This window comes from Natator depressus, chromosome 7 (assembly GCF_965152275.1).
Source record: "Natator depressus isolate rNatDep1 chromosome 7, rNatDep2.hap1, whole genome shotgun sequence".
Classification (NCBI taxonomy): Eukaryota; Metazoa; Chordata; order Testudines; family Cheloniidae; genus Natator; species Natator depressus.
Window position 1 is genome coordinate 119,968,290 of NC_134240.1, and position 23,285 is coordinate 119,991,574.

Genomic DNA, 23,285 nt, shown 5'->3' on the forward strand with positions numbered 1-23,285 from the left:
ATGGGAAATAACATCTCGGATTTCCTGGCTGCTGCAGGGTTTACTGTCAATTCTGCGCAAACTGAAGAGTGCACCAGACCAGGAGGTGAGAATCCTTCTCCTGGGACTGGATAATGCAGGCAAGACCACACTCCTGAAACAGCTGGCATCTGAAGACATCAGCCACATCACACCGACACAGGTAAGGAAGGCTCTTCCTGGGCCTGCAGGCTGCTGTGTGTTCTGTTTCCATCCCACATGCCATGTTAATCATATTTCAGATACAAGCTATGCCTATGAAATGCTAAAGACTGCACACAAAACTAAATTAGAACAGTGGGGGAGGTTTAGGTTGGATATTAGGAAAAACTTTTTCAGTAGGAGGGTGGTGAAACACCTAGGAGGTGGTGTCCTTCCTTAGATATTTTTAAGGTAAGGCTTGACAAAGCCCTGGCTAGGATGATTTAGTTGGGGATTGGTCTTTCCTGAGGTCCCTTCCAACCCTGATAGTCTATGATTCTATGGATATTATCATTATATTGGTGTGTTTTCAACTGCAGAAAGGGAGCCAGCCCCAAATGAGTGTATAGCTGGAGAGCATAAGTTTTGCACCCTTTGAGCCAGATTCTGACCTCAGGCAGGTTGGTGTGTATCTGGACTAGCTCCATGGAGTTCCGTGGAATTACTTGGGATTTACCTGGGTGTAACAGAAATCAGATTTGTTTTAACAAACAAAGAACAACTTGTACATTTCTCTTTATGCTCCTTGCTTCTTTCCCCCTGGGCATTCCCAGAATCCCACAGATCATGTCATCCCTAGCTGTTGGTTTTTACTCCCCCGCTTCAAGGCTCCCCATTGGGGCAATTGTGTCCCTCCAGTCCAAAATGCCATCAGCACCACTCCTGACTTGACCAGAGGAGGCTGCTAGAGAGCTATGCAAGGTGCTCTTCTCCCCAGCTCCCCTAGAAGCAGAGTGCCCTGCCTCGCAGCATTCCCAGCCCCCGACACCCCAGAGCAAAAGCCCACGCTCAGATTCCAAGCTCTGATCCCCTGGGTCATGTGGCAGCACGTTGCCAGGCCACACCACATCCTGTTTTTCCAGTTGAACACCCTTTCAGTTGGAGCTTTAGTTGATGAAACAGACCCTTCAGATATGCAGCTGTTCTTTTAAGCTGAGCACTAGTGTTGTGTCGAATGAAGCTTAGTCCTCTGGCTTTGGGTTAGACGGTACTGTGTACTCAGTTTTCATAGGCTTAAGCCTGCTTCTGACAGTGCCCTCTGTTTTTTTCCTTATCGGCATCTCTCTCTCACCTCTTGCTGTATCTACCCTTCTGAGCGCTCCAAAGACATTAACAGCAACATATGTCTCTGTAGCCATGACAGTGTCAGCCCTTGATCCAGGAACATATGCAAGCTGACATGCATAAGGCTGCTGTTCTCTTTCCTCTTCACCTCTCCCGCAGCTGATCCATCTGAACAGCAACACGGCCCTATCTTGCCATGCTTTTCAGCAACGTGATATATAAGCTGCTAATGGTACGCTCTCATGAATATGATCCTGAGATTCAGTGTGTGGTTTTACTTATGCTCATTACAGGGCTTTAACATTAAAAGTGTACAGTCTCAAGGTTTTAAGCTGAACGTGTGGGACATTGGTGGACAGAGGAAGATCAGGCCGTACTGGAGGAACTACTTTGAAAACACTGATGTTCTTGTAAGTATTGGCCACGGCTGAGTGCTTGTTAATGCAATGGCTTTCCAGGCAGAAAGACAGGCAGTGCTAAACACCCTAATTCTGAGTAACGCCGTTGTTGGCATAACCTTAATCATTCCGAACCCATTGGCAAGACTGGATACATGGTGAAAAATGGTGGAATTGGCAGAAACATTTCACAGTTATTTTTGACTTTTCCAGCACATTGTGCTGATCGCTCCTATACATGCTCAATTACAAGTCTCTCTGGTATTAATGGCATAATGTTAACATGATACTTTGCACATCTGTAGCAGTATACATTGGAGAATCTTAAGGCATTTTACAGGTACTAATGAATTAAGCCACAAATAGTGAGGTAGGTTCAGTATTATTCTCCTTTTTTACAGATGGGGAAACCGAGGCACAAAACAGTTAAATGACTTGCCCAAGGCCAGCCAGGAAAGTCTGTGGAAGAGAGGCAGAAAGATAATGCTATCTTTAATTACAAGACTATCCTTCCATACCTATTTGAAGGTTAATGTTTGTAAAACTCTGAACGTGAAAACCTTAACTAAATGCTTAATTATAATGTAGGGCCTTTACAGTTACAGGATGCAACACATTGTGTCTTAGAGCACTGTACAGAATACATACAAAATGCAGCCACTTCTAAGGGCAGGGTGGCAGCCAGCTGGCACCCGCAAGCCTGCACAGTGGGGGAAGAGGGGGAATATTGGCCAGGGATATTGGGCAAATCCCCCACTCTTACCAAAAGTTCTACAGATTCTGTAAAAAAAAAAAAGCAGGAGGCCTTGTGGCACCTTAGAGACTAACCAATTTATTAGAGCATAAGCTTGCGTGAGCTACATTCTGAAGAGTCTGTACAGATCAGCAAGGGCCTTTGATCTTGAGGTACATCTGACAGACACGGCCCAGCCGTATGTCACTCAAGTTAACCCCCATGGAAGATTTAAAAGATGAATTGTCTCAGCCAACAACAGAACCTGTGTTGCCACTAAGTTTAGGAAATCCAAACCCAATGCTTAGATCGCTGAGGCTATATCTACACCACACAGTTTTCCAGGTGATTGGCACCCAGGTATGAGCACCTGGGTTAGCCTTGCCTGGGTGTGAGCATCCCCACTGCAGAGCTTGAACTGCGTTACTGCGTCCTCATTGTTTCTGCATTCATCTGTGTGTGCCTGGGAGTGAGTCCCATGGTTTTGTGTTGAGATGCCGTAGGATTCTTTCCCAGTCGGTTGCATCAATTGCGAGAGAACTTGTCTGTCCTCTGGCCTGGGGATTTGTGGAAAGGCACTGGAGAGCTGTCAGCACTTGAGTGACTTAGCCTGCATCCTCATTTGCAAAGTGGGTGAGTTCCAGCCTGAGTTAAAGCAGGGCCCAAGCTCTAACCCACACTCCCAACCGGCTAAGCTCATCTGAACAGTAAGTTGTTGCTATCACATTGTTTTACAGATGGGGGAAACTGAGGCACAGGTGGACTGTGACCTGACTGTGGACATGTAGAAAGTCTTACATTACTTAGTCCCAAAGAGTTTACAATCGATCTTCTTATATGTTCACACAGCAGCTAGCACAGTGAGGTCTTGGTCAATGACTGCGGCTCCTAGGAGTGGTGCTACCTCAGTACAAAATAATAATTAAAAGTCAATATCAGAGCCAAGAATTGGCTCTTAATCTCCTGCAGTGTGCCATGCTCTAATCACTAAACATGCTGCCTTTCACCAAGGCGCTGCACAATAAAATACACAACAAATACAAAATAGCTGGGCTACTCAGCATCACTGTAACAGGGGTAGAGTATGGGCCTACAGAGAGGGGGCCAAGGTGAACATAAAAAGACATCTAGCACAAGGGTGAGACCTTACAAGGAGGGAGCTGTGAGAGAGCGACCAAGGCTTAACAAGACTGAAGGAGGGAGGTCCCTTCTCCATTACGGGCTTTCAGATACAGCAGAGCCAGCTTAGTCAGCGAGCTCTTGTGTAGGCTATCAAGGCACAAAACACAGGGCGGCCATAAAATGATCACGACTGCTCCGTCAGGGATTATCTATGGTGCTGTGTATGGTGGGCAAGCACTATGCAAGTAGGCAAAAGTCAGCACTGCAAAGCAGCAGCCAGGGAGCCTGTGACTGCTACAGCAGACACTTGAAGTCCGTGCATGGTGAAGATGCGTCTCCATGGGTATATTGAAGATATATGAAGATGCGTCTCCCTGGGTATATTGCAGGCCATGTGACTCCCGGTTCTTCCTTGCCAAGCTTGTAGCAGCAATTAAGCCGCCACATTCCCATTACATTTACTGCAAGGGAGGGGAGGCGGGAAAATAAAGGCTAATTATAAGCCCGGAGGAGCGGAAGGCACCCCTCATCTCTCCCCCAGCCTACTCAATACAACAGGGAAACCCTGTTTTGTAGAAGGAGTAAGGAAATGGGCAGTGAGGAAAAGGACCGGTTTCAGCACTGGTGGATGGGAAGGTAGGAGTTGTACAACGGCTGGTAGCAGTCACTTCCTGACCCATTTCCACCACCGTTTGCATGGAAATTGCGATGCGTCTCCACCAGACTTGATATTGGCCCATTGTTTTTTTTAGAAAGCACGTGAAATGCAGGTGAGTGTTTTTCTCACACTCTGTCCATGCTGGCACAGCATTTACAAAGATAATTTAAACTCGAGTTGTGCAACAGAGCCCATGCTACCCCTGCAGTAACCAGTTCAGATGGGCTTTGCAATGCAGGAACTCTGGGGCCAGGATAAGGTACAATCGCAAGACTCCTGCCTCGGCTCCATTCAGATCTGCATTGCACAAAGGGAGAGGACCCTCCAAAAATGTTTGAAAACCATGAAGTGATTGCACATTCAGATCAGTGCAGGTGTGTGTGAATGGGAGATACTCCAGCTCTACACACCTGTGATATTTGGAAGCTTAACCCAGTCAAATAAGGTGCGTCTCTTTGGATGATTGCATATTCAGACACACACCTGCAGTGATTTTGCATGTGGCTTTCTGCTTTGGAAGTAGGCACTTTACATGTGCTGCGCTGGTTGGCGTTGTGCTGTGCACTGGGGGATTGCCTGCAGCCCTGTCACCGCAAACTGTAATCTAGTTAGATCTCACAAGTTAAGCGCTGATAGGAGACCCCCAAAGAAAAGGCAGTGGCTGCTAGAGAAAGGATTGGTGAGTGTTAGGGGGCACTCCTTGTGAGCGCTGAACTAATGCCCCAGCAGTGTGAGTTGGGGACTCTGTACTGGAGAGGTCATCTTTCAGGTGAGATGTAAAGCTCAGTACCTGACCAGTCATCCTCACTACACATCCCATGACACTTTCTTCAAGAGCAGGGGTGTCAGCCCCGGTGCCCTGACCAAATTTCAGTTTGGAGAATTATGTTCTGTCCCATAACTACCTCACTTTTGGCTGGATATGGTGGTCCTCACTTTCTGTCCTAAACAGTTATGTAGTGTTCCTGTGCGCAGTAGCTAAACAGATAGCATTTCACCCTAGAGGAGGCAGCTGTTGATATTCCTTCTTTGTAAATTTAACAAGTTTTCCAACAGTAGATAAGATATGGCATCCTCACTGTGGAAAGCACTTAATGACATTTTAAATAGCTATTTACTATAGTTTATAATGTTTCATTTAGTGCTTAGGAAAGATGTTGAAATGACACCAGATCCCTCAGCTCGTCTACTGAGCATGGACCAGTATAGTATGGGCAGCTGCATTGCAAGCTTCCTGTGCATATGCTGTCCTCCACCAGTGTGCATCAGCTCTGATTTGTAAGGATCATGAAACCACAGTAAGTAGAGGAAAAAATGCATGAGGTCACCAGTTACCTCTTCCCCTGGCAAGCATACGAGTTTTCCTCACAGCATATTAAGTCCCTTCTAACTCCAGCCTTTCCCAGTCAAAAAGAACAAACAGAATGTTAGGAATCATTAAGAAAGAAATAGATAATAAGACAGAAAATATCATATTGCCCCTATATAAATCCCTGGTACGCCTACATCTTGAATACTGCTTGCAGATGTGGTCGCCCCATCTCAAAAAAGATATATTGGAATTGGAAAAGGTACAGAAAAGGGAAACAAAAATGATTAGGGGTTTAGAACACCTTTCATATGAGGAGAGATTAATAAGACTGGGACCGTTCAGCTTGGAAAAGAGACAATTTAGGGAAGATATGATAGAGGTCTATAAAATCATGACTGGTGTGGAGAAAGTGAACAAGGAAGTGTTATTTACTCCTTTTTGTAACACAAGAACTAGGGGTCACCCAATGAAATTAATAGGCAGCAGGTTTAAAACAAACAAAAGGAAGTGTTTCTTCACACAACACACCATCAACCTGTGGAACTCTTTGCCAGAGGCGGTTGTGAAGGTCAAGACTATAACAGGGTTCAAAAAAGAACTAGATCAGTTCATGGAGGGCAGGTCCATCAATGGCTATTAGCTAAGATGGGCAGGGATGGTGTCCCTAGCCTCTGTTTGCCAGAAGCTGGGAATGGGCAACAGGGGATGGATCACTTGATGATTCCCTGTTCTGTTCATTCCCTCTGGGGCAACTGGCATTGGCCATGTCCAGAAGACGGGATGCTGGGCTAGATGGACCTTTGGTCTGACCTAGTATGGCTGCTCTTATGTTCTTATGTTTGGAGACTGTTCTACAGTTTAATCAATTTTGCTGTTAGGAATTTTTTTCCCCTGATATTCAGTCCACATTGTCCTGGAAGCATGGAGTCTCTGTCTGAGACTGCAAGCAAGGGTGCCATTTGTGGTGTGATGGGGGGAATTATGGACACCGATCCCCTAAGAACCAGACTGACACTCATTCCACTGAATAGCAGTCAGCAACTTGCAGTCACTCCTGGTCAGGGATGGATTCATATCAATGACCTGGAAATGAAAGGCCCCATGTTTCGTTGCCAGGCCCCTCAGTCAGCTGGGGACCCTGACTCTCATGTCACACATACACACATCTACCAGTACCTGAACCATTGTGGAGTTTCTTTGCAACTGTCCTTAGCAAGTTACTGTTTGGGGAAGGTTGATTGTGGTCAGTGTAATCCTTCCTGTGTTACATGATATGCAAACACTAAGGCTCCACATTGATTTAGGCCTGTCTATTGTTTTAAACAACTGAACTGTTTCAACCACATTAGCGATGAACAGGGGCATAGTTCAGAGGGATGGGAGCAGCTGGTTTACTAAATGCATATCTAGCAAGAACTTCAAGGAGCCTGAAAGACTGTGTGGAGCTAAAACCTCTTCCACAGGTTATGCCACTTGCATTTACCCCCAGAGGGTTCAAAAACAAGTTCTTAGTCTGCCAAGGAAGGAAACTAACTAATTCAGTGCTGGTGAAAGATGCCGAACTGACCCACCTCTCCATAAAACAAACAGGCAGAGCATAATCAGTAGAAGTGCAAGCTCCTCTCACGCTGCCCCCTGTCCAATGGTCTTAGCCCTGCCCTGGAAGGAAATTCAATCTCCATGACCAATTCAGTTCATTTCTTCGCTGTCAACACAGTCAGTAGTGGTTTATGTGGACACATTATCACTGGGAGGCAGCCTGATTTACTGTACTGAGCACAGAGCTGGGAGGCAGGAGACTCCCTAGTTCTGATCCCAGCCCTGCCGGCAACCCCCTCTCTGACCTTGACCAGTCCACGACCCTTTTCTCCCCATCTGTAAAATAGGGATAGTTGCCTACCTTCTGGGGCGTGGGGAGGGGTAGTTAATGTTTGTACAGCACTTTACATAAATGTTTGTGCCTGTGTAAATGATAAGGATTGCTATTGGGAACTGGATTCAATTCAGTTTTACACAGGCTACTACATCCTTCAATGTCTTCCAAATAAAGTAACTCCTTCGCCTGTTTCCTTTGTAGATCTATGTCATTGACAGCGCAGATAGAAAGAGGTTTGAAGAAACGGGTCAGGTAAGTAACTTGTGTTCAACTCTCTCTGAAGTAAGGTTCATTAATGCCCTTTCCATACAGAAGTTAGGAATATACTTGTTGTTTGTGTGTGGAAATTTGCATTTCAAGTGGGGCTTTCCTTTCAGCATCAGCATAAATTATTAGTTGTCTGTTAATTTGATGAAGGGGCTACCCTTGGTTCACCTCTACCAGAAAAAAATGGAACCAAATGTTTAAAGCCTAAACCTTTTCAGGTCCTTCTGAATCTTGCCAAAACAAGATCATAAGGAATCATGTTCTTATGATTTCCACTTAAATTTGTAAATATTGACTTGAACGTTTCTTGGGTCTGATCAGAAACATTTAAAAAGTTTTGTAACTCAATTCTGTTTTATCCTGGTTTTCAGAATGCAAGCAAATTGCTTTTTTTGGCCTAGAATCTGATCTGTGATGCAACTCATTCTTGCACAGCAGTACAAGATCTCTTCTCCCTCCCCCCCCGAAAACAAGGACAGTCTGTAGCGGTTCTTGAGCCATCCACTCCCCAACAAGCACATGTTTTACAAAATACGCTGCAACATGTCATGCAAGTGAAACTAAAGTCTGGCCAATAAAACCTATCGTCCAGCCTGGCTTTCAGCATTCCTTCAGTAGGTAGCACAGCTTCCTTCTGGGAGGGAGATTTTTGTTTCTGAAACAAGATTCTCTTTTACGAGTTACAGTTCATAAAACTTGGATCAAAAATCGAAGCTTGTTACTAGCATCATCGCAGAGATTCAAATATATTAGAGATAGAACCACCTGATTTCAAGGATGAGTCAGGGCAATAACTCGATCTATTTTGTGTTGGTTTCCAGAGAGCAGGGATTGGCAAAATGCAGAGTTGTAGCCTTTAAAACAACTGTTAATTTCAAACTAAGCTAAAGACTCACATAACCTGTAATTGAAAGAACTTGCTTCTGAACCCTGAGCACAGATGATTGTATACTCTCTTGCTTTTTTGTAATAGGATCTAGGTTTCACTGGAACACTCACTTCCAACATTTGCCCTAAATATAACTCTAATTAGAGACATGATCATCCTCTGGTGGTTAAAGGCTTCTCTCCCCCCCCATAACCCCCTTTTTAAATGATATAGGAGCTGGCCGAGCTCTTGGATGAAGAAAAGCTCAGCGGAGTCCCTGTGCTCATATTTGCTAACAAGCAAGATTTACTTACGGCTGCCCCTGCTTCGGAGATTGCTGAGGGACTGAACCTACACACGATCCGTGATAGAATCTGGCAGATCCAGTCTTGTTCAGCCCTCACAGGAGAAGGTGTGCAGGTGAGGTGATAGAGAGGGCTTGTTGTGCCAACATACCTTACTGAATGAGGAGAGGCTGTGTGGTGTTATGAAGGAGGCCAGTGATCACAAGGGCTCCTCAGAAAGCAGAATATCTTAATCAAGTTTTAGGAAGGCATTTATTTATTTTAAAGAGATGATGTCAGGTTAATCATTTCATGAAACACGTTGTCTTACCTGTGCTGTTAACTCCTTAGATTACTACTGCATAAAACTTTCAAAATCAAATTTACTTCCACTGATGCTGGGTTTTGCTTCAGCTCAGACATGGAGAGAGGCTGGTCAGTTTCACTTTGGTCCAGCCTACAGCACAAAAGAGCTGCCCGATGGTGGGACCCACTTATGATGGTAGCACCTGACGTGGCTAAAACTCTGTAGACTAGGCTGAGCCACGTTCCTGAATCAAGACTGAAACATGGTTTTAACTTTGTCGGGTGCTACCACGTAATAGCATACCAGGTCCTACAGCACGGTAATTTTTTGTAACGTAGATGGGACTTGAGTTTAGTTGGTTTCACGCTTTCGTGCATTAGTATAATACTTGAATATTTGGGTTGCAAACACTGTGGGAGGCTGTTTACATTCCAACCCAACTCTTTTCCTTAGAATTAAAAAAAAAAAAAATCTGTCTTTACAGAACCTAAAGTGTAGGCCTAAATATACCAGACAGTAGCCTTCCAAGAGCTTTTATTTATTTAGCCAAGATATAAACTTGGCTGCATTTGTAGCCAAGCTTGTGAAACATTTCAGCACTATCTCTGTTTTGAAGTGGTGCTGTTACAGGGTATTATAATGTTATACTATCTCAGTAGGTGACTTGGACTTGCTGTTTCCTAATGGATTTTTGCCCCACAATGGCTATTATTCAAACATTAAATACTCTTGAAGAAATAAAGCAAAAAGGAACACAAGCTTATATTTCAAATGTGTACATGCATCCCCATGTCACCTCCTCCCTCTCCCCACTCACCCGCCTGCCCCAGGCTCTCACCCACTTTGTTGCTCCTACTCATTTCTCCAGGAGGGAGCTGTATTGGCCCAACAGCTGTAAACATGATTGGGTGTGGAAGAGTTAAATGCTGAAAAATGAGGATTATCAGCTTCACCTCTATTAGCTGAAAAATGCTCCTCTCCCCAGCTGATCCAAGTCTTTCTAGACCTACATGGCTGCTTTCCTATTGTCTGCTGCTTCTCATTGTGCCTTCAGATGTGTGCAGTGCACCTGTGCGTCTCTAGTAAAGTCTAATACAACCTAGTACGTGGAAGTAAAATCCACTCCTGTGCTTATGTCCAGATAGCAGAGGGCAGGGGCCAAGTCATTAAGTATCTGCAGACTTAAATATTTTGTTCATCACCCTAACCTAAGTGAAATGCATTTAGATATGAGCCAGATAATGTCTCACTTTGTCACCCCCATCTTCCGGTACTGTAAAAGATGGCAGCTTATTACAGAAATGATCATCCAGTGGGAGGGTGGGCAAGTCATAACCTGCCCTAGAGCTTGTAGAGTGAATAGCCATCCCCATTCCCAACGAGCTCAGAGAGGAAGGATGGTCCAATGTTTAGGACACTTGTCTAGGACTTGGGAGACCTAGATTAAAGTTTCTGCTCCACTCCAAACTTCCTGTGTGACATTGGCAAATCCCCATGCCTTGGTTTCCCCTCTGGACAATGGGAATAACAGCCCTGCCCTGCCTCAGAGGGGTGTTGTGAGGAGAAATCCATTAAAGATCATGAGGTGCTCAAATGTTGCAATGATGGAGGCCACATAAGTACCTCAGATAGATATCTAGATAGACAGACAGCACTTCACCTCCATGGCGCCATAAACACCATCAAACCAGACAGCAAGACGCTCTTGCTTTGGCCAGGAAACATTTCTGGAAACACAACTAGAGCAAGGATTTTAGATCTCGGTTGGCTCAGACTAGGGAGGAGTCATTTATCCTGCCTTTTGGGTGTGTCCCATGAAACCACAGAGGTGGGCCACCCCCTCAAACTGTGGGGAGGGTTGGGATTAAGACAAACACATGAGGTTCGTGCTACAGTATCTCTGCACCGCGCTGTCATATGGGGAGTTTAGATCCCTGTGCACTACTCTGAGAACTTCTCAGATAATGTTGACTTTAGTGACAGAAAAATAAATGAAGATGCTGGAAGCCAAGAAGCATCCGGTATTTAGAATGAAACCAAGAGAACAAGCCTGCTGCCATTGCTGTCAGTGGAGCATAGTACCCAGTTAGACCTGAGAGACGGTACCAATGGATTTTGATAAGAGGGGTTTCTCTGGAATGAGTATGTGCAGGAACTGAGTTCATAGGGAAGGTTTGGTGAGGGCCCCAAGGAAGAACAATGAGCAAGGATAAATAATGACAATAACCGAAGGGGAACCAGTTTGAAGGTCATTTAATTAGTTTAGTTGATAGTGCCATGGTGTATAGAATTGGGTAGTTAAGACTGGGGATTTCAAGGTTAATGAGATTAGATTATGGTTAATAGAATGATATAAATTTAGAGAATTTAACTATTATTTGAAATAGGTTCGTTAATAAAAATGTTAATTAAGAAGGGAATCTGCGTTGTCATCTTGTCCTTTAACATTAACCTTTTGGGACTTGAGAAAGGTCACAGCAGCTTCCTTGGAAAGCCATGAATAAAAGTGACTGGGTTAGAGGGAACCCCTGCAGGTTAGCCCCCTGCACCAAGCTGTCACCCACTGGGCTGCCAATAGCACCAGCTTGTTTCCGCTTCCAAAGAACAGAGTTTCATTACCTCCTCACTCTCCTTAGTGAAGCTGTGGACACATCATTCATTTTGTTCATGAGACTATGGCATTGTTCAAAGAAGAGAGACTTCCATTACGCTCTGAGTGCATTTGAAGCAGACCTTTACTTTGTCTGTAATTCAGAGCTAGCAAAGGCAGAAGGATTGTCTCTCTGCAGTAGTGATTTGGTTTCTGCCTCACAATCTGGCATAAAGACTCACCCAGTTTGCAAGTGAAAGCTCATGTTTATATACCATTGACAGCGTAGCAGAATAGCAGAAGCAGTGTAATAAGTGGGCTGTGTATGGTATATGGTATGAGGTGGTAATTGGTTCTGGTGACGACAGGGGAAGCAGTGCCTCATAACAGTGATTTGTTGGCAGTTAGACGCTCTGGGGCAGGGGTGGCCAACCTGGGGCTCTGGAGCCACATGCGGCTCTTCAGAAGTTAATCTGCGGCTCCTTATACAGGCACCGACTCTGGGGCTGGAGCTACAGGCGCCAACTTTCCAATGTGCCGGGGGGGGGGTGCTCACTGCTCAACCCCTGGCTCTGCCACAGGCCCTGCCCACACTCCACCCTTTCCCGCCCCCTCCCCTGAGCCTGCCGTGCCCTCACTCCTTCCCACCCCCAGCCTCCTGCACGCCATGAAACAGCTGATTGGGAGGTGTGGAGAGGCACTGATCGGCAGGGCTGGGTGGAAGGCACGGGAAGGGGGGGCGGGAGCTGATGTGGGGGCTGCTGATGTATTACAGTGGCTCTTTGGCAATGAACGTTGGTAAATTCTGGCTCCTTCTCAGGCTCAGGTTGGCCACCCCTGCTCTGGGGGATGCACTGTGAGAACAAAGTATCTAACTGCACTCTGTGTGGGAGAGTAATGTACATTGTGCCATGATCTTACAACATGGCAGGTAGACAGAGATGGGGTGGGAAGGGGCAGCCACATGTGTTTCATTTTGCTATCTACCTGCCTGTTGGGCCTGCTTAATAAGAATCCTGAACGTTTGTTGGATGTGATTTATGCCTTTGGACCAGTCTGCATTGCACAGTTTGCTGCATCGTGGGACCATTTTATAATATCCCTGAGATGGGACCAAACTGTGCTACTGCCCTGTAAAGGCTAAGGGCAAGTTCCTCAGAATGGTGCAGAGGGTCCTTAAAGCTGTCCTAAACGGGCGGGGAATCCTCCATTGGCATAATGCTGGAACGCATTATGCTCTGCTCAGCCTCACACCAATAATGGCCCCTGTGATGCCATTACAAGTCTGTGGAAGTTAGAGCAGCCTTTAAACTACTCTAATTTGTGTCAGGGCCAGTTTGGCCCCAGGATTATGGGAGGTAGGAAGGTGGCCTAGAACCACCTTTGCCTATCCCTCTTCAGCCGAGCCCTAGTATTGTAGTATGTTAATATCACAGTTTGGCCCATCCACCCAGGCAAGGGGTATTATAAAGTGGCCCCTGACAGTATAATGTGCTGCATTAATAGGCCCTGAGTTTGTTGTAAGGCCAGTATGCACAGGGACTTACCATATTTTAGCCAAGTTAGACACACTTTTAAATTACATTAAAAACCCATTTGGATAACAGTAGCTATACCAGGGTGGACAGAGACAGGGCTTGCAGGGGATAAGGAACAGCGGAGCTAGGAGCAGAGAGCTTAGTGATGTTTAATGTGGGAGCAGAGAGGGAATTGTCAGAACTGTGTCAGGAATACAAGATTACAGGAGTCTAAAAAGAAATTTACATCTAGGCAAAAAATGTGTAGCCACTTGTAGCATGATGATAGAAGCAGCAGCCTGGAAATCTTAGGTGCCGGGGCAGGATATTAGCAGCGTGGACAGAGAAAAAAGTAACATTTGAAATAAGGAGTATGCTGAAAACATCCAAGATAGCGAATTTTGAACTCCTCTGACCCAACTGATTATGGCATACCCAGGTTTACCTGAAGGAATTAAGCCTCATTGCCCTCAAGGTCATGTTTAGGGGTCAGAAGTTTGTGACTGTGCCTGATCCCTGGTTTATCGCATGGGAGCAGACATCAGAAGGTTCCTAAGGGGCGGAAGGGACTTGTTCGCTTGTATTTGAGGTCTTATTACTTTGCTCTTGTAGCTAAATTGCTGATAGCATGGGGTTTAAAACAAGTTGAGTGCAGTCAGCCAATCCCAGCCTGCAGCAACCCTCTCCAAATCTGCCAACACAGCTCACCTCTGGCCATCTACCCCAGCTACTATGCCAACGTCCAGTCTGTCCTGAGTAGAGAGACTGCCAGTCATGGCACATTGCGTGGTGCTTTACTGTATGCCTGCTCTGCAATCAGAGGGGTGTCTGCAGCATAGCCGAGCTAGTTTCAATCTCGCTAGCTCCAATAACAATAGCAGTGAAGCCCTGGCAGCACAGGCCATACCAGTGCACCAGGACCCTGGGTGTGCACTCTGTACTCAAGTGACTAGCCCATGCCGCTGCCCACTGCTGTTACTGGAGCTAGCTAGTTCAAGGTATGTCTCCATGGGCTGCAGTCACACTGCTGTATTAGAAATGGAAAAGATTCAGAGAAGGGCAACAAAAATGATTAGGGGGATGGAACAGCTTCCATAGGAGGAGAGATTAGAAGGACTGGGACTGTTCAGCTTGGAAAAGAGACGACTGTGGGGGGATATGACAGAGGTCTAATAATTTGTGAATGGTGTGGAGACCATGAATAAGGAAGTGTTATTTACTCCTTCATGTAACACAAGGGCCAGGGGTCACCCAATGAAATTAATAGGCATCAGATTTAAAACAAACATAAGGAAGTACTTCCTCACACAATGCACAGTCAACCTGTGGAACTCGTTGCTAGGGGATGTTCTGAGGCCAAAACTATACCAGGGTTCAAAAAAGAACTAGATAAGTTCCTGGAGGATAGGTCCATCAATGGCTATTAGCCAAGTTGGGCAGGGATGCAACCCCATGCTCTGGGTATACCTAGTCTGATTGCCAGAAGCTGGGAGTGGACAACAGGATCACTCGATGATTGCCTCTTCTGTTCACTCCCTCTGAAGCACCTGGCATTGGCCACTGTCAGAAGACAGGATACTGGGCTAGATGGACCATTGATCTGACCCAGAATGGCCGTTCTTATGTTCACTGATTGCAGTGTAGACATACTCTGTGTGAGGGGCCATCAGTCTCATTCATTCTTGTGACCAAAATGCAGGATTTGAATCCAGCTCTTCAGAAAAGAAAAGCTAGGAGTATCCACTCGCAATAATCCTCCTCATTGACTGCCATGCACAGGATATGTTGCCCATATGTGGAAAGTAGCCTCGTCACTATCGTTCCATGAGATGCTTTGCAGTGTAGTTTCTCCAGCGTTTTAGCCGACATGAATTTGTAGCAAGGGCTCTGTGGGTTGAGGGGACTTATTCAATAAGGTGCATGGACTTTTCCCGCAGTTCAGTGTTTAGCTTCTTTTTTATTGATGTTTACTAGCTGTTTGTAAATCAATAGAGACAGTAAAATCCAAAGAATTCTAACTCTCTCCCTATCTATGGCGTTAGATTTAATATCTGCTTGGGAAAGGAATATTACTACTGTATTCATGTTCATTCTTAGAATAACTGCTAATGCCAAAGCATACTGCTTCTGAAGAGTGCAAAGTTAGTTATTATTTGTACTTTATGTATTTTAGTCACAAGGGTTTAATTGTTATTGTAGGGATGAGGTACTTTTCATAAAGAGTCAATTTCAAGTACGTACAGGCAAGAAAATATAAGGACAAGGGGGAGAAGAAAAATTGCTCTCATTGTTTTTAAATCCTCTATGGACTTGGTCCTGTCTTTCATACCCACCATTTTTCTTCCCCTCCCTGCTCCCTCTGTACTGGTGCAAGAGCCTTCTCCAGCTCACCGCCTCCCATCTGAAACAGCCTCCCGGGGTTTCTCCACCATGACAACTCTCCTTCCCATTTAAAACCTTCGCTGAAAGTTTGTTGTCCCATATCTATATTTTTCTTTTCCCTTCCATTGTATTTACCTCTCTGCAAAGCATACTGGGATACCCTCTGTAGGAAGGATGCCACACACAATAAAGTTGCAATAAAAACATTTAAGTTATCTTTAGTGCTTGCAGATAACAGTATTTTATTCATGTCTCTGATATAGCAAACATCTTTTCCTACTGGGTCATGTTAATCCCTCAGACCTTCCCCCATGAACTAATTAGATATTAAAATTAACTCATTCTATAAAATGGCTTTAAAAGCCATTCCTGCTTTAAAAGTTAGGTGACCTAGGTTTGGATTTCAAACCCCTTGGAGTTCATCTTTTGTCTCTCACAGTGCTTTGTCATTCTTTTGCCCTTGTTATATGGTTGATGCAGTTTAGACTCCCAGCCATGTTAAATCCCAACATAAACTCGCTTTATGACCTGCGCCTCTCGGGTGCTCCAGTGGGCTGATTTCCCCTCCTGAGCTCCCTAATGGCACCGGGCCGAGTTTTAATCACTGTAAATTCAGGTTCTGGTCAGATTAGCTGGGAGATAGGATGCGCGTTTGTTGTTTTGCAGTGATGTATTGTTTATGGGATTACTGTGCTGAATAGCAAAGGGTGTCAGCTGATATTTATTACTTTAAGCTGTCTCAGCTGTTCTGGTTCAGCAAGTAAACCTACATTCAAAATGAATGAGGGGCTCTGCTTGCCTTGTATGCCATGATGTGTGCAAATGTGATTATTGCTTCAGACACTGGGGAAGCTGAAATCATTCTGGGAGCATTTTTACCCTTTGCAAGCAATCATGCAGATTTCTAAAGAACACAACCAAGCGGAGGGCTTCAACATATCTCCGTCTAGCTCCATTGTAAACCTATGGCCTCGTGTACCTTGAAAATCTCTCTCCAAAGTGATGCGCTTTAAACCACTCTATTGATTGCTTAAAGCATTACATGTTTTACACGTAGGTTTTACATTGTTACTGAAGGGAAAACACAAAGCTCCTGGGCCTTAAAATGAATTTACTCTCGACTTTTCCCATTTGGTCAGAGGATTTCTGACAATGTGTTGTACACACTGATCTCTGCTGCAGTACTAAATAAAAATGAAGAAAGTGACCCTCCCTGAGGTTAGGCTTAGAGCCATTATTAGAATTAGGCCTCTGTGTGTGTGTGTGTGTGTGTATGTCCCATTGTAATTTGATGCACCACTGGGTTTGTTTTATAATTTAAAACTGCAGCAAGGGTCAGTTTAGAAAACCACTGGACCTCTTCCGATAAGAACTACCCAATGGGACAGCTACCAGGGTAAATTTCTCTTTTCAAACTGAGATCCCTTATGTGCTCCTGATTAAGCCCTGAGGATTCAGTGTCCTCTTTAAAACCTTCTGTATGGCCACCGTCTTTCTGGCTAAGAGCTAGACAGGACTCTATTCAGAACCAATCTATGCATTTCCTTTCTTTGCCAAAAGGGGTTGCTGTTGTGTGCCAGCAACACTCTTCCATTGTTATATGCAGCATAGTTGTTGCCATGTCAGTCCTAGGCTATTAGAGAGACAAGGTGGTGAGGTAGTGAGCCGGTACGACATCGTGCATCAACTATGGGAAAGGGACTGAGACACTTTTTCCATTGGACCATACGAACTGGAACCATAAACTCACTGAACATTAAATCCCACCAAATGAGGGTAAATCCATCCTCATCATCATATCCACTCATTATACTCCACACCTGACCATCGCCATTATATGGACAACATACCCCCATATCTCAATGTCTGAACTTTTACCGTTAAACTTTTACCCCCAATCGGGGAGAATGCAGATTATGTATTCCTTACGCGACCCATTCCTAAACCGAATTTCACACCCCTTGATAATCTGTACCTTATTCCCTGATAACCAGAAACTTCTATGCTTAAACTCTGTACTGTTTTCTTTTTATTTCAACATTATCTTAATAAAATTATTAAATCTCTTATTGGATCAACTTCTGTTGGTGAGAGAGACAAGCTTTTGAGCTTACACAGCCCTGAAGAAGAGCTCTGTGTAACCTCAAAAGCTTTTCTCTGTTACCAACAGAAGATGGTCCAGTAAATTAAAAGATATTCTCTCTCCCACCTGTTCTCTCTTAATGACGCTCTTGGGAAGATCAAGCTCTTAACCTATTTCTCCCACTCTGTGCTGGCCTGAGAAATAAGAGAGCAGGAAACGGCATGCAGCCCTGCCACTGGACAATGCAGAAAATTACTAGCAGGCTGCTCAAATATTTTTAAGGTCTAACGACTTTAAAGGTGTAGTGATAGTTAGCAAAGTGACTCTACGAATGACCCACTGGGACTCTCTGTCCTCTCTCTGCTGCCCCCGATCTCATCTGCCCAGTTTACAAATCCAAAGATGGATTTTTAAACCTCAGACCTGAAAATCCAGCTGGCTTCCTCCTTTGAACATCATCTTTCATACTAACTAAAGACTCTGCACTTGGACTCTAGGGGGCAGTTTAGAGGGTGCACATGGCTGATGAGAATCCAGTTTGTGCACGCGGCAGGGCTTTTAGGTCAGCCGCATGAGCAGGTAAAATGATGCTTTCTTTGCTGGAGCATTCCCTTCAAGACAGATCCCAACTTGCTTTATGGACAATAAACTAGGACTCCCAGCTACCCTGTGTGGTAGAGGAGTGTTATCATCATAGATGGGGCAGTCTATCTATTTAACTTACTTATATGGCCCCCATCACAGGTGCATCTGAGTGCCTTACAGTCCTTACTGTATTTCTCCTCCCAACACCCCTGTGAGGCAGAGCAGGGCTGTTATCCCCATTGTACAGATGGGATCTGAGGCACAAAGAGACAGGAAGTCTGTGGCTCAGCAGGTTATTGGACCCGAATACCAAGTTAGCACCCTAACTCTAGGGCCAGTGTCCTCTAAAATTGACATACAGGAAGACTGAGTGACTTGCTCAGGGTTGCAGGAGTCCATAGCAGAACCTGGAATTGAGCCTCAATCTTTTTAATGACATGTCAGTCCTAACTCAGAGGACTCGGACACAGCGGTGGAATGAGAAGACAACCCTTTTTTACTGAGTCCCTTTTCTGACCATAACAGCTCTGCGACAGGAGCCACTGAACAAAGGGGAATTTGCAGTTTACATGTCACATTGTGGGGGATTATGGGGAGAGTGGTACAAATACGTTTTCCAAATGACAGCTTGAGGATTCCTTATCCCCTTCCTTGACTAACCTGCCTTTCTCTGTGTCCACCTTTTGTCCGAAGGACGGCATGAACTGGGTCTGCAAAAATGTCAATGCAAAGAAGAAATAAACCCCCCTGAGCTGCATGGAAATGGAGGAGCTGTGGAAGCTGAATTCTATCCTGGAAGCACTAATTTGCTGCTTTCTGACCAAATGTTTTTTCCATCTGTGCACAGCTACAGCTGTTAAAAAAAGGGAACAACAACAGTTCAACCCACGGCTGGAATTGGACCTTTACCTGCTCTTTAGTACAGTTATTTTTCCCAATAAAGGAATTGTACTTGCCCCTCCCCCGTATAAATAGTATTAACTGTCTCCACACTCCTCTGATTAGAAAATGTGATTTTAAACAAGAGTAAGCTTGTGATTCAGGTTAGAGAATTCCAATAGGCTGGGGGCTTGTGTTTTGGCTTCTGCAGAGCTAGTATAGTCACCGAGATGTTCACAGCATGCCCTGCACCCACTGGTTCCACAGTCATCCTGGCCATTCTCAGATGTCAGTCAAACCTTTTCCCCAAATCAGGCGTTGTTTCGGTAGCAAGTGTGGGTTGTAAAAGACGCACGTCATTTTGTGCAAGGTGGGTAGAATTCTCACGTCATCCCCTGCCCCCTGTAGCCCTGAAAAGGACCTTCATCTTAACCAGATACAGCAGTGACACTGCAGCCCTCCCTAGAAGTGGGAGAGGAGCATGTATGTATAACCTAAGCTTTTGACAGTTTGAAGGCAAGGAAGGGGTAGCTTTTCCTCCAGCTAAAGTAAAACGCAGGCCACCTCACGGTGGCAAATACGTGGTTACCCATGTTCAGTGCAAGGGTGGGCGGTTATATTTTGGAAATTAGTCTTGGTATGCCACAAACCCTGGCCGTCGAGGTAACTGTGCAGTGAAGCGCAGTTAATTCCATGTTTCAGTTCCTAGAACAAGGTAAAACTGCTCCCACTTTTCTCTTTTTTGAACACACAGTGTATTTTCTGCCTTCTCTAAAATCTTTCACTTCAGGAAATGCACTGGGACTTGTAGAGTGAAAATCTACAATTGCTTTGCAGTGGGGATAGCTTTCTGCAGTTGATCCTAGGTATGAGGCTGGAGCCATGAAATGGCCATTGTGGGAAAGAATCTCCCAGTTTAGAATTAATCCCATGTATGGGTAGGGATTGGAATAATGGCAGATGGGAAGCGGGAAGGAAAAGCTTGTTCTAAGACGATGAGTCGTTTTCCCTTGGCTGACAAATTCCACAAGTTCTTCAGTCCAAATGGATGTGTCAGAGGTGAGATGGGGGTGCTAACTGGTAGGAAGGAAAGGGTGCTTGTCCCCTCTAGGTCCCCAGTTCAAATCCAGCCCAAGTTGACAGGGACTAAGAGTCACTGGCACCTGAAAGCAGTTGCGTCCAGTGCAAAAAGAAGCTGCTGGCTCTCAGTCCAGCTAGTTTCTAGCATACAGATTTACAGATTGTTTAAAAAAAAAAAATCCACCATCCTGATTGGCAGCATTGTTTGCAGCCCAAGCATGAAGGCCAAAGAATGACCACAGCCGTGCCCTGCCCTCTCATCGCTAGGAGACAGCTTGGCGGGCAGTGTGGGAAAAGGTTGCCCTGCCTGTACCCTGGTGATCCTGCTTTCTGGAGAGCCAGAGTACATCTGTCTCCAAACCCAGAAGGAGAATGGTGTGGAGATTGAAGTGATCTAGCCCCAGTTTAAAAACCAAAAGACTGGGGAATAAAACAGGCTCAAGTGAATTCCTAAGCGATAGCTAAATACGCAAGGGGACATGGTTCTAGCTTTGTGCAGAATGAGCAAGGCAGCATGAGACATGCAGGCAGATCTGTTTAAAATCAGCTTGCTCAGTGACTCTCACCTCCAGCTGCAGTACCTTATCCGGAACCCCAGGAATCTTTGCAGCACATGTTCCCAGGGGCTACTCGGAGTAACACATCACAGCATGTGTCTGCCTTTGCTTTATTGTTAGTGCATCCTCCTGCTGTAAACAATCGCAGCTCTCTTACAAAGAGCGAGGTTGTGCTGTTTAAGTGGCTAAATGCAAAGCTTCAGAATATGGGCTCCCAGCCTTGAAATACGTCACCTTTGCGGCATTGAAAGTGTAGAGTTTTTGAAATGCTTCCGCACCCCTAAACGTCAACAGTTTTAAAAAAACCCACACTACTGTGACCTTAGGTCCCTGCCACTTTAAAAGAGTCTTGAGTTAGGCTCTTCCCTTCTCTTTTATCACGTCTTTAACAAGCAGAAAACTACACTGGCTCGTTTCTTTTCAGCTAAGAAGCAATTGATAATGGGTGTCGCAATTAACTGTTTGCATTTGAAAAGATTTTCCTTTTTTTCCATAGTCAGACATATATACACTTGGAAATTGTATTTGTTTAATTTTTTCCTAGAGTCTCAACTTGGAGGGGGGAAATTGACTTTGTTGGTCATTGAGTCCAGAAATGGCTTGCTGGATCAATAGATATATGCCTGCATGTAGCGAGGCATGCTTGCATCTTTGGTGCAGGCATCTACGCACACAATGCTCCCTGCTAAAATCCAGCAGGCACAAGTAATCAATCTGTTCAGGTAATAATGGAGAGAATGTGATAGTGTGAGGGGCTACCGGAGTTTTATTTCCATGTGTGTAGCGGGACTTAAATAGACCATCCCATACTGATGACGATAAACTTTCTCCTTGTGGTAAACAAGCCTCCATGCATCTACTGGATGGGAATTTAAAAGTACTTGAGACACAATTCACCTGCCATCTCTTATTTTAATATGTTTACAGTCCATTCAACCCTGATCAGCTAAGCAAAGCTTCTCTCCTCCCTCAACACCACCTGTCTAAACACAAAGCATAAGACCGGTTACAACCATCCGGAACACCTGCCATCGTTGAAAACAAATCTCCATTGCACTCGCCAGGGTCACATTCAATTTATGTCAATTATGGTGTTTAGGTTTTGTCCTTCTGACTCTGTCTGCTTTTTCCCCTTTAAAGGAAGTTTCTATGGAAACAAACTGTCTCATTGGCATGGGTGGAGTTTATTCATAGACTTTATAGCTTCATAGATTTCAAGGCCAGAAGGGACCATTACGATCATCTAGTCTGACCTCCTGTATAACACAGACCATTAAATCCCACCCAGTAATTTCTACATCAGGCTCAATGATTTGTGATTGAAGTAGACTCTCTCTTTTAGGAAGACCTCAATCCTTGATTTAAGGACTCCAGGTGACAGAGAATCCACCACATACCTTAGAAGGCTGTTCCAATGGTTAATTACCCTCACTTTTAAAAACGTACATCTTATTTCCGGTTTGAATTTGTCCAGCTTCAACTTCCAGCCATTGGATCCTGCTAATGCCTTTGTCTGGTAAATTAGAGAGCCTTCTGCTAGCGCTATCTGGGTTCTTAGAAGGGGAAAGATGGTGGAACAGTTAAAGCTCTGGATGGAACATCAATAGTTCTGGGATAACACTGGCTTGAGACATACTAAGTTCTCCTTTTACCCATTTTCCAACTATATTCTGTGCACATTAGGGATTTTTGTATTCTTTCTAATTGCAAGTGATCACTGTGCTTTCGTTATTAAATATATTTGTATGACAATAGCACCCACCAGCTTCATTCAGGATCACACCCCATTGGGCTAGGGCTCCGTACAAACCATACATGAAAATGCATTTTCTTCCCCTGGAGAGCATACGGGCTAGGCTATCCAGTTCTGTCTAATTGCAGGATATAATCTGGCCCAGACACGCTCTATAGTTTGTTCCTTTTTTGAATTTGCTCAAAGGGGTATTTGCAATATTTGGTCATGTTGTAAAATTCAGTGTATAATTTAGATGTCTTTGTCAAGAAATAAAAATTGAGTAGAAACAAGAAGCCAGTGTTTTGAGTTTATATTTAGTTTTCAGCCCAGGGTTTGGGGTTGTGTTGGGTCTTTATTTTTCAGACCATCCAAAAGGAAGACTTCACTTTTAAAGGATCCTATTCTCTATAGAATGCCTTCAATATTTCAGCTCTGCCTCTTCTCATCAAAGAATTAGAGATTAGTTATGAGTAGAATGCCTCACAATTTTTGAAACAAGTCGTCTTTTCCCCCTGAAAAATGGCTTTTTATCCAAAACCAACATTTTTTGCAAAAAAAAAACAAAAAAAACCCCTGGCATTGGACTTTGCTGGATTGTTGGTTTTTTGGAGGGTTTTTGTGTGTGCCAAAGATACACTTTAAAAAAAAAAAAAGCTTGATGCTTTTATTGAAAATATCAAAAAGATTAACAAGTTCACCAACAGTTTGGATAACGTTTGATCAAAACGATTAAAAAGCAAACTTTTTTGTGTGTGGGAAACCAGAAAA

At 44.5% G+C, this 23,285-nt stretch overlaps 1 protein-coding gene across 1 annotated transcript; it reads left to right on the forward strand.

Annotated features, from left to right (window-relative positions):
* Positions 1–22,802, forward strand: ARL3 (ARF like GTPase 3). Its single transcript, XM_074959441.1, is given in 6 exon segments — positions 1–24; positions 26–181; positions 1,578–1,694; positions 7,585–7,635; positions 8,753–8,938; positions 18,960–22,802. Coding segments are annotated over 6 exon segments (582 nt in total). The 3' UTR covers positions 19,008–22,802.
* The last annotated feature ends 483 nt before the right edge of the window (positions 22,803–23,285 follow it).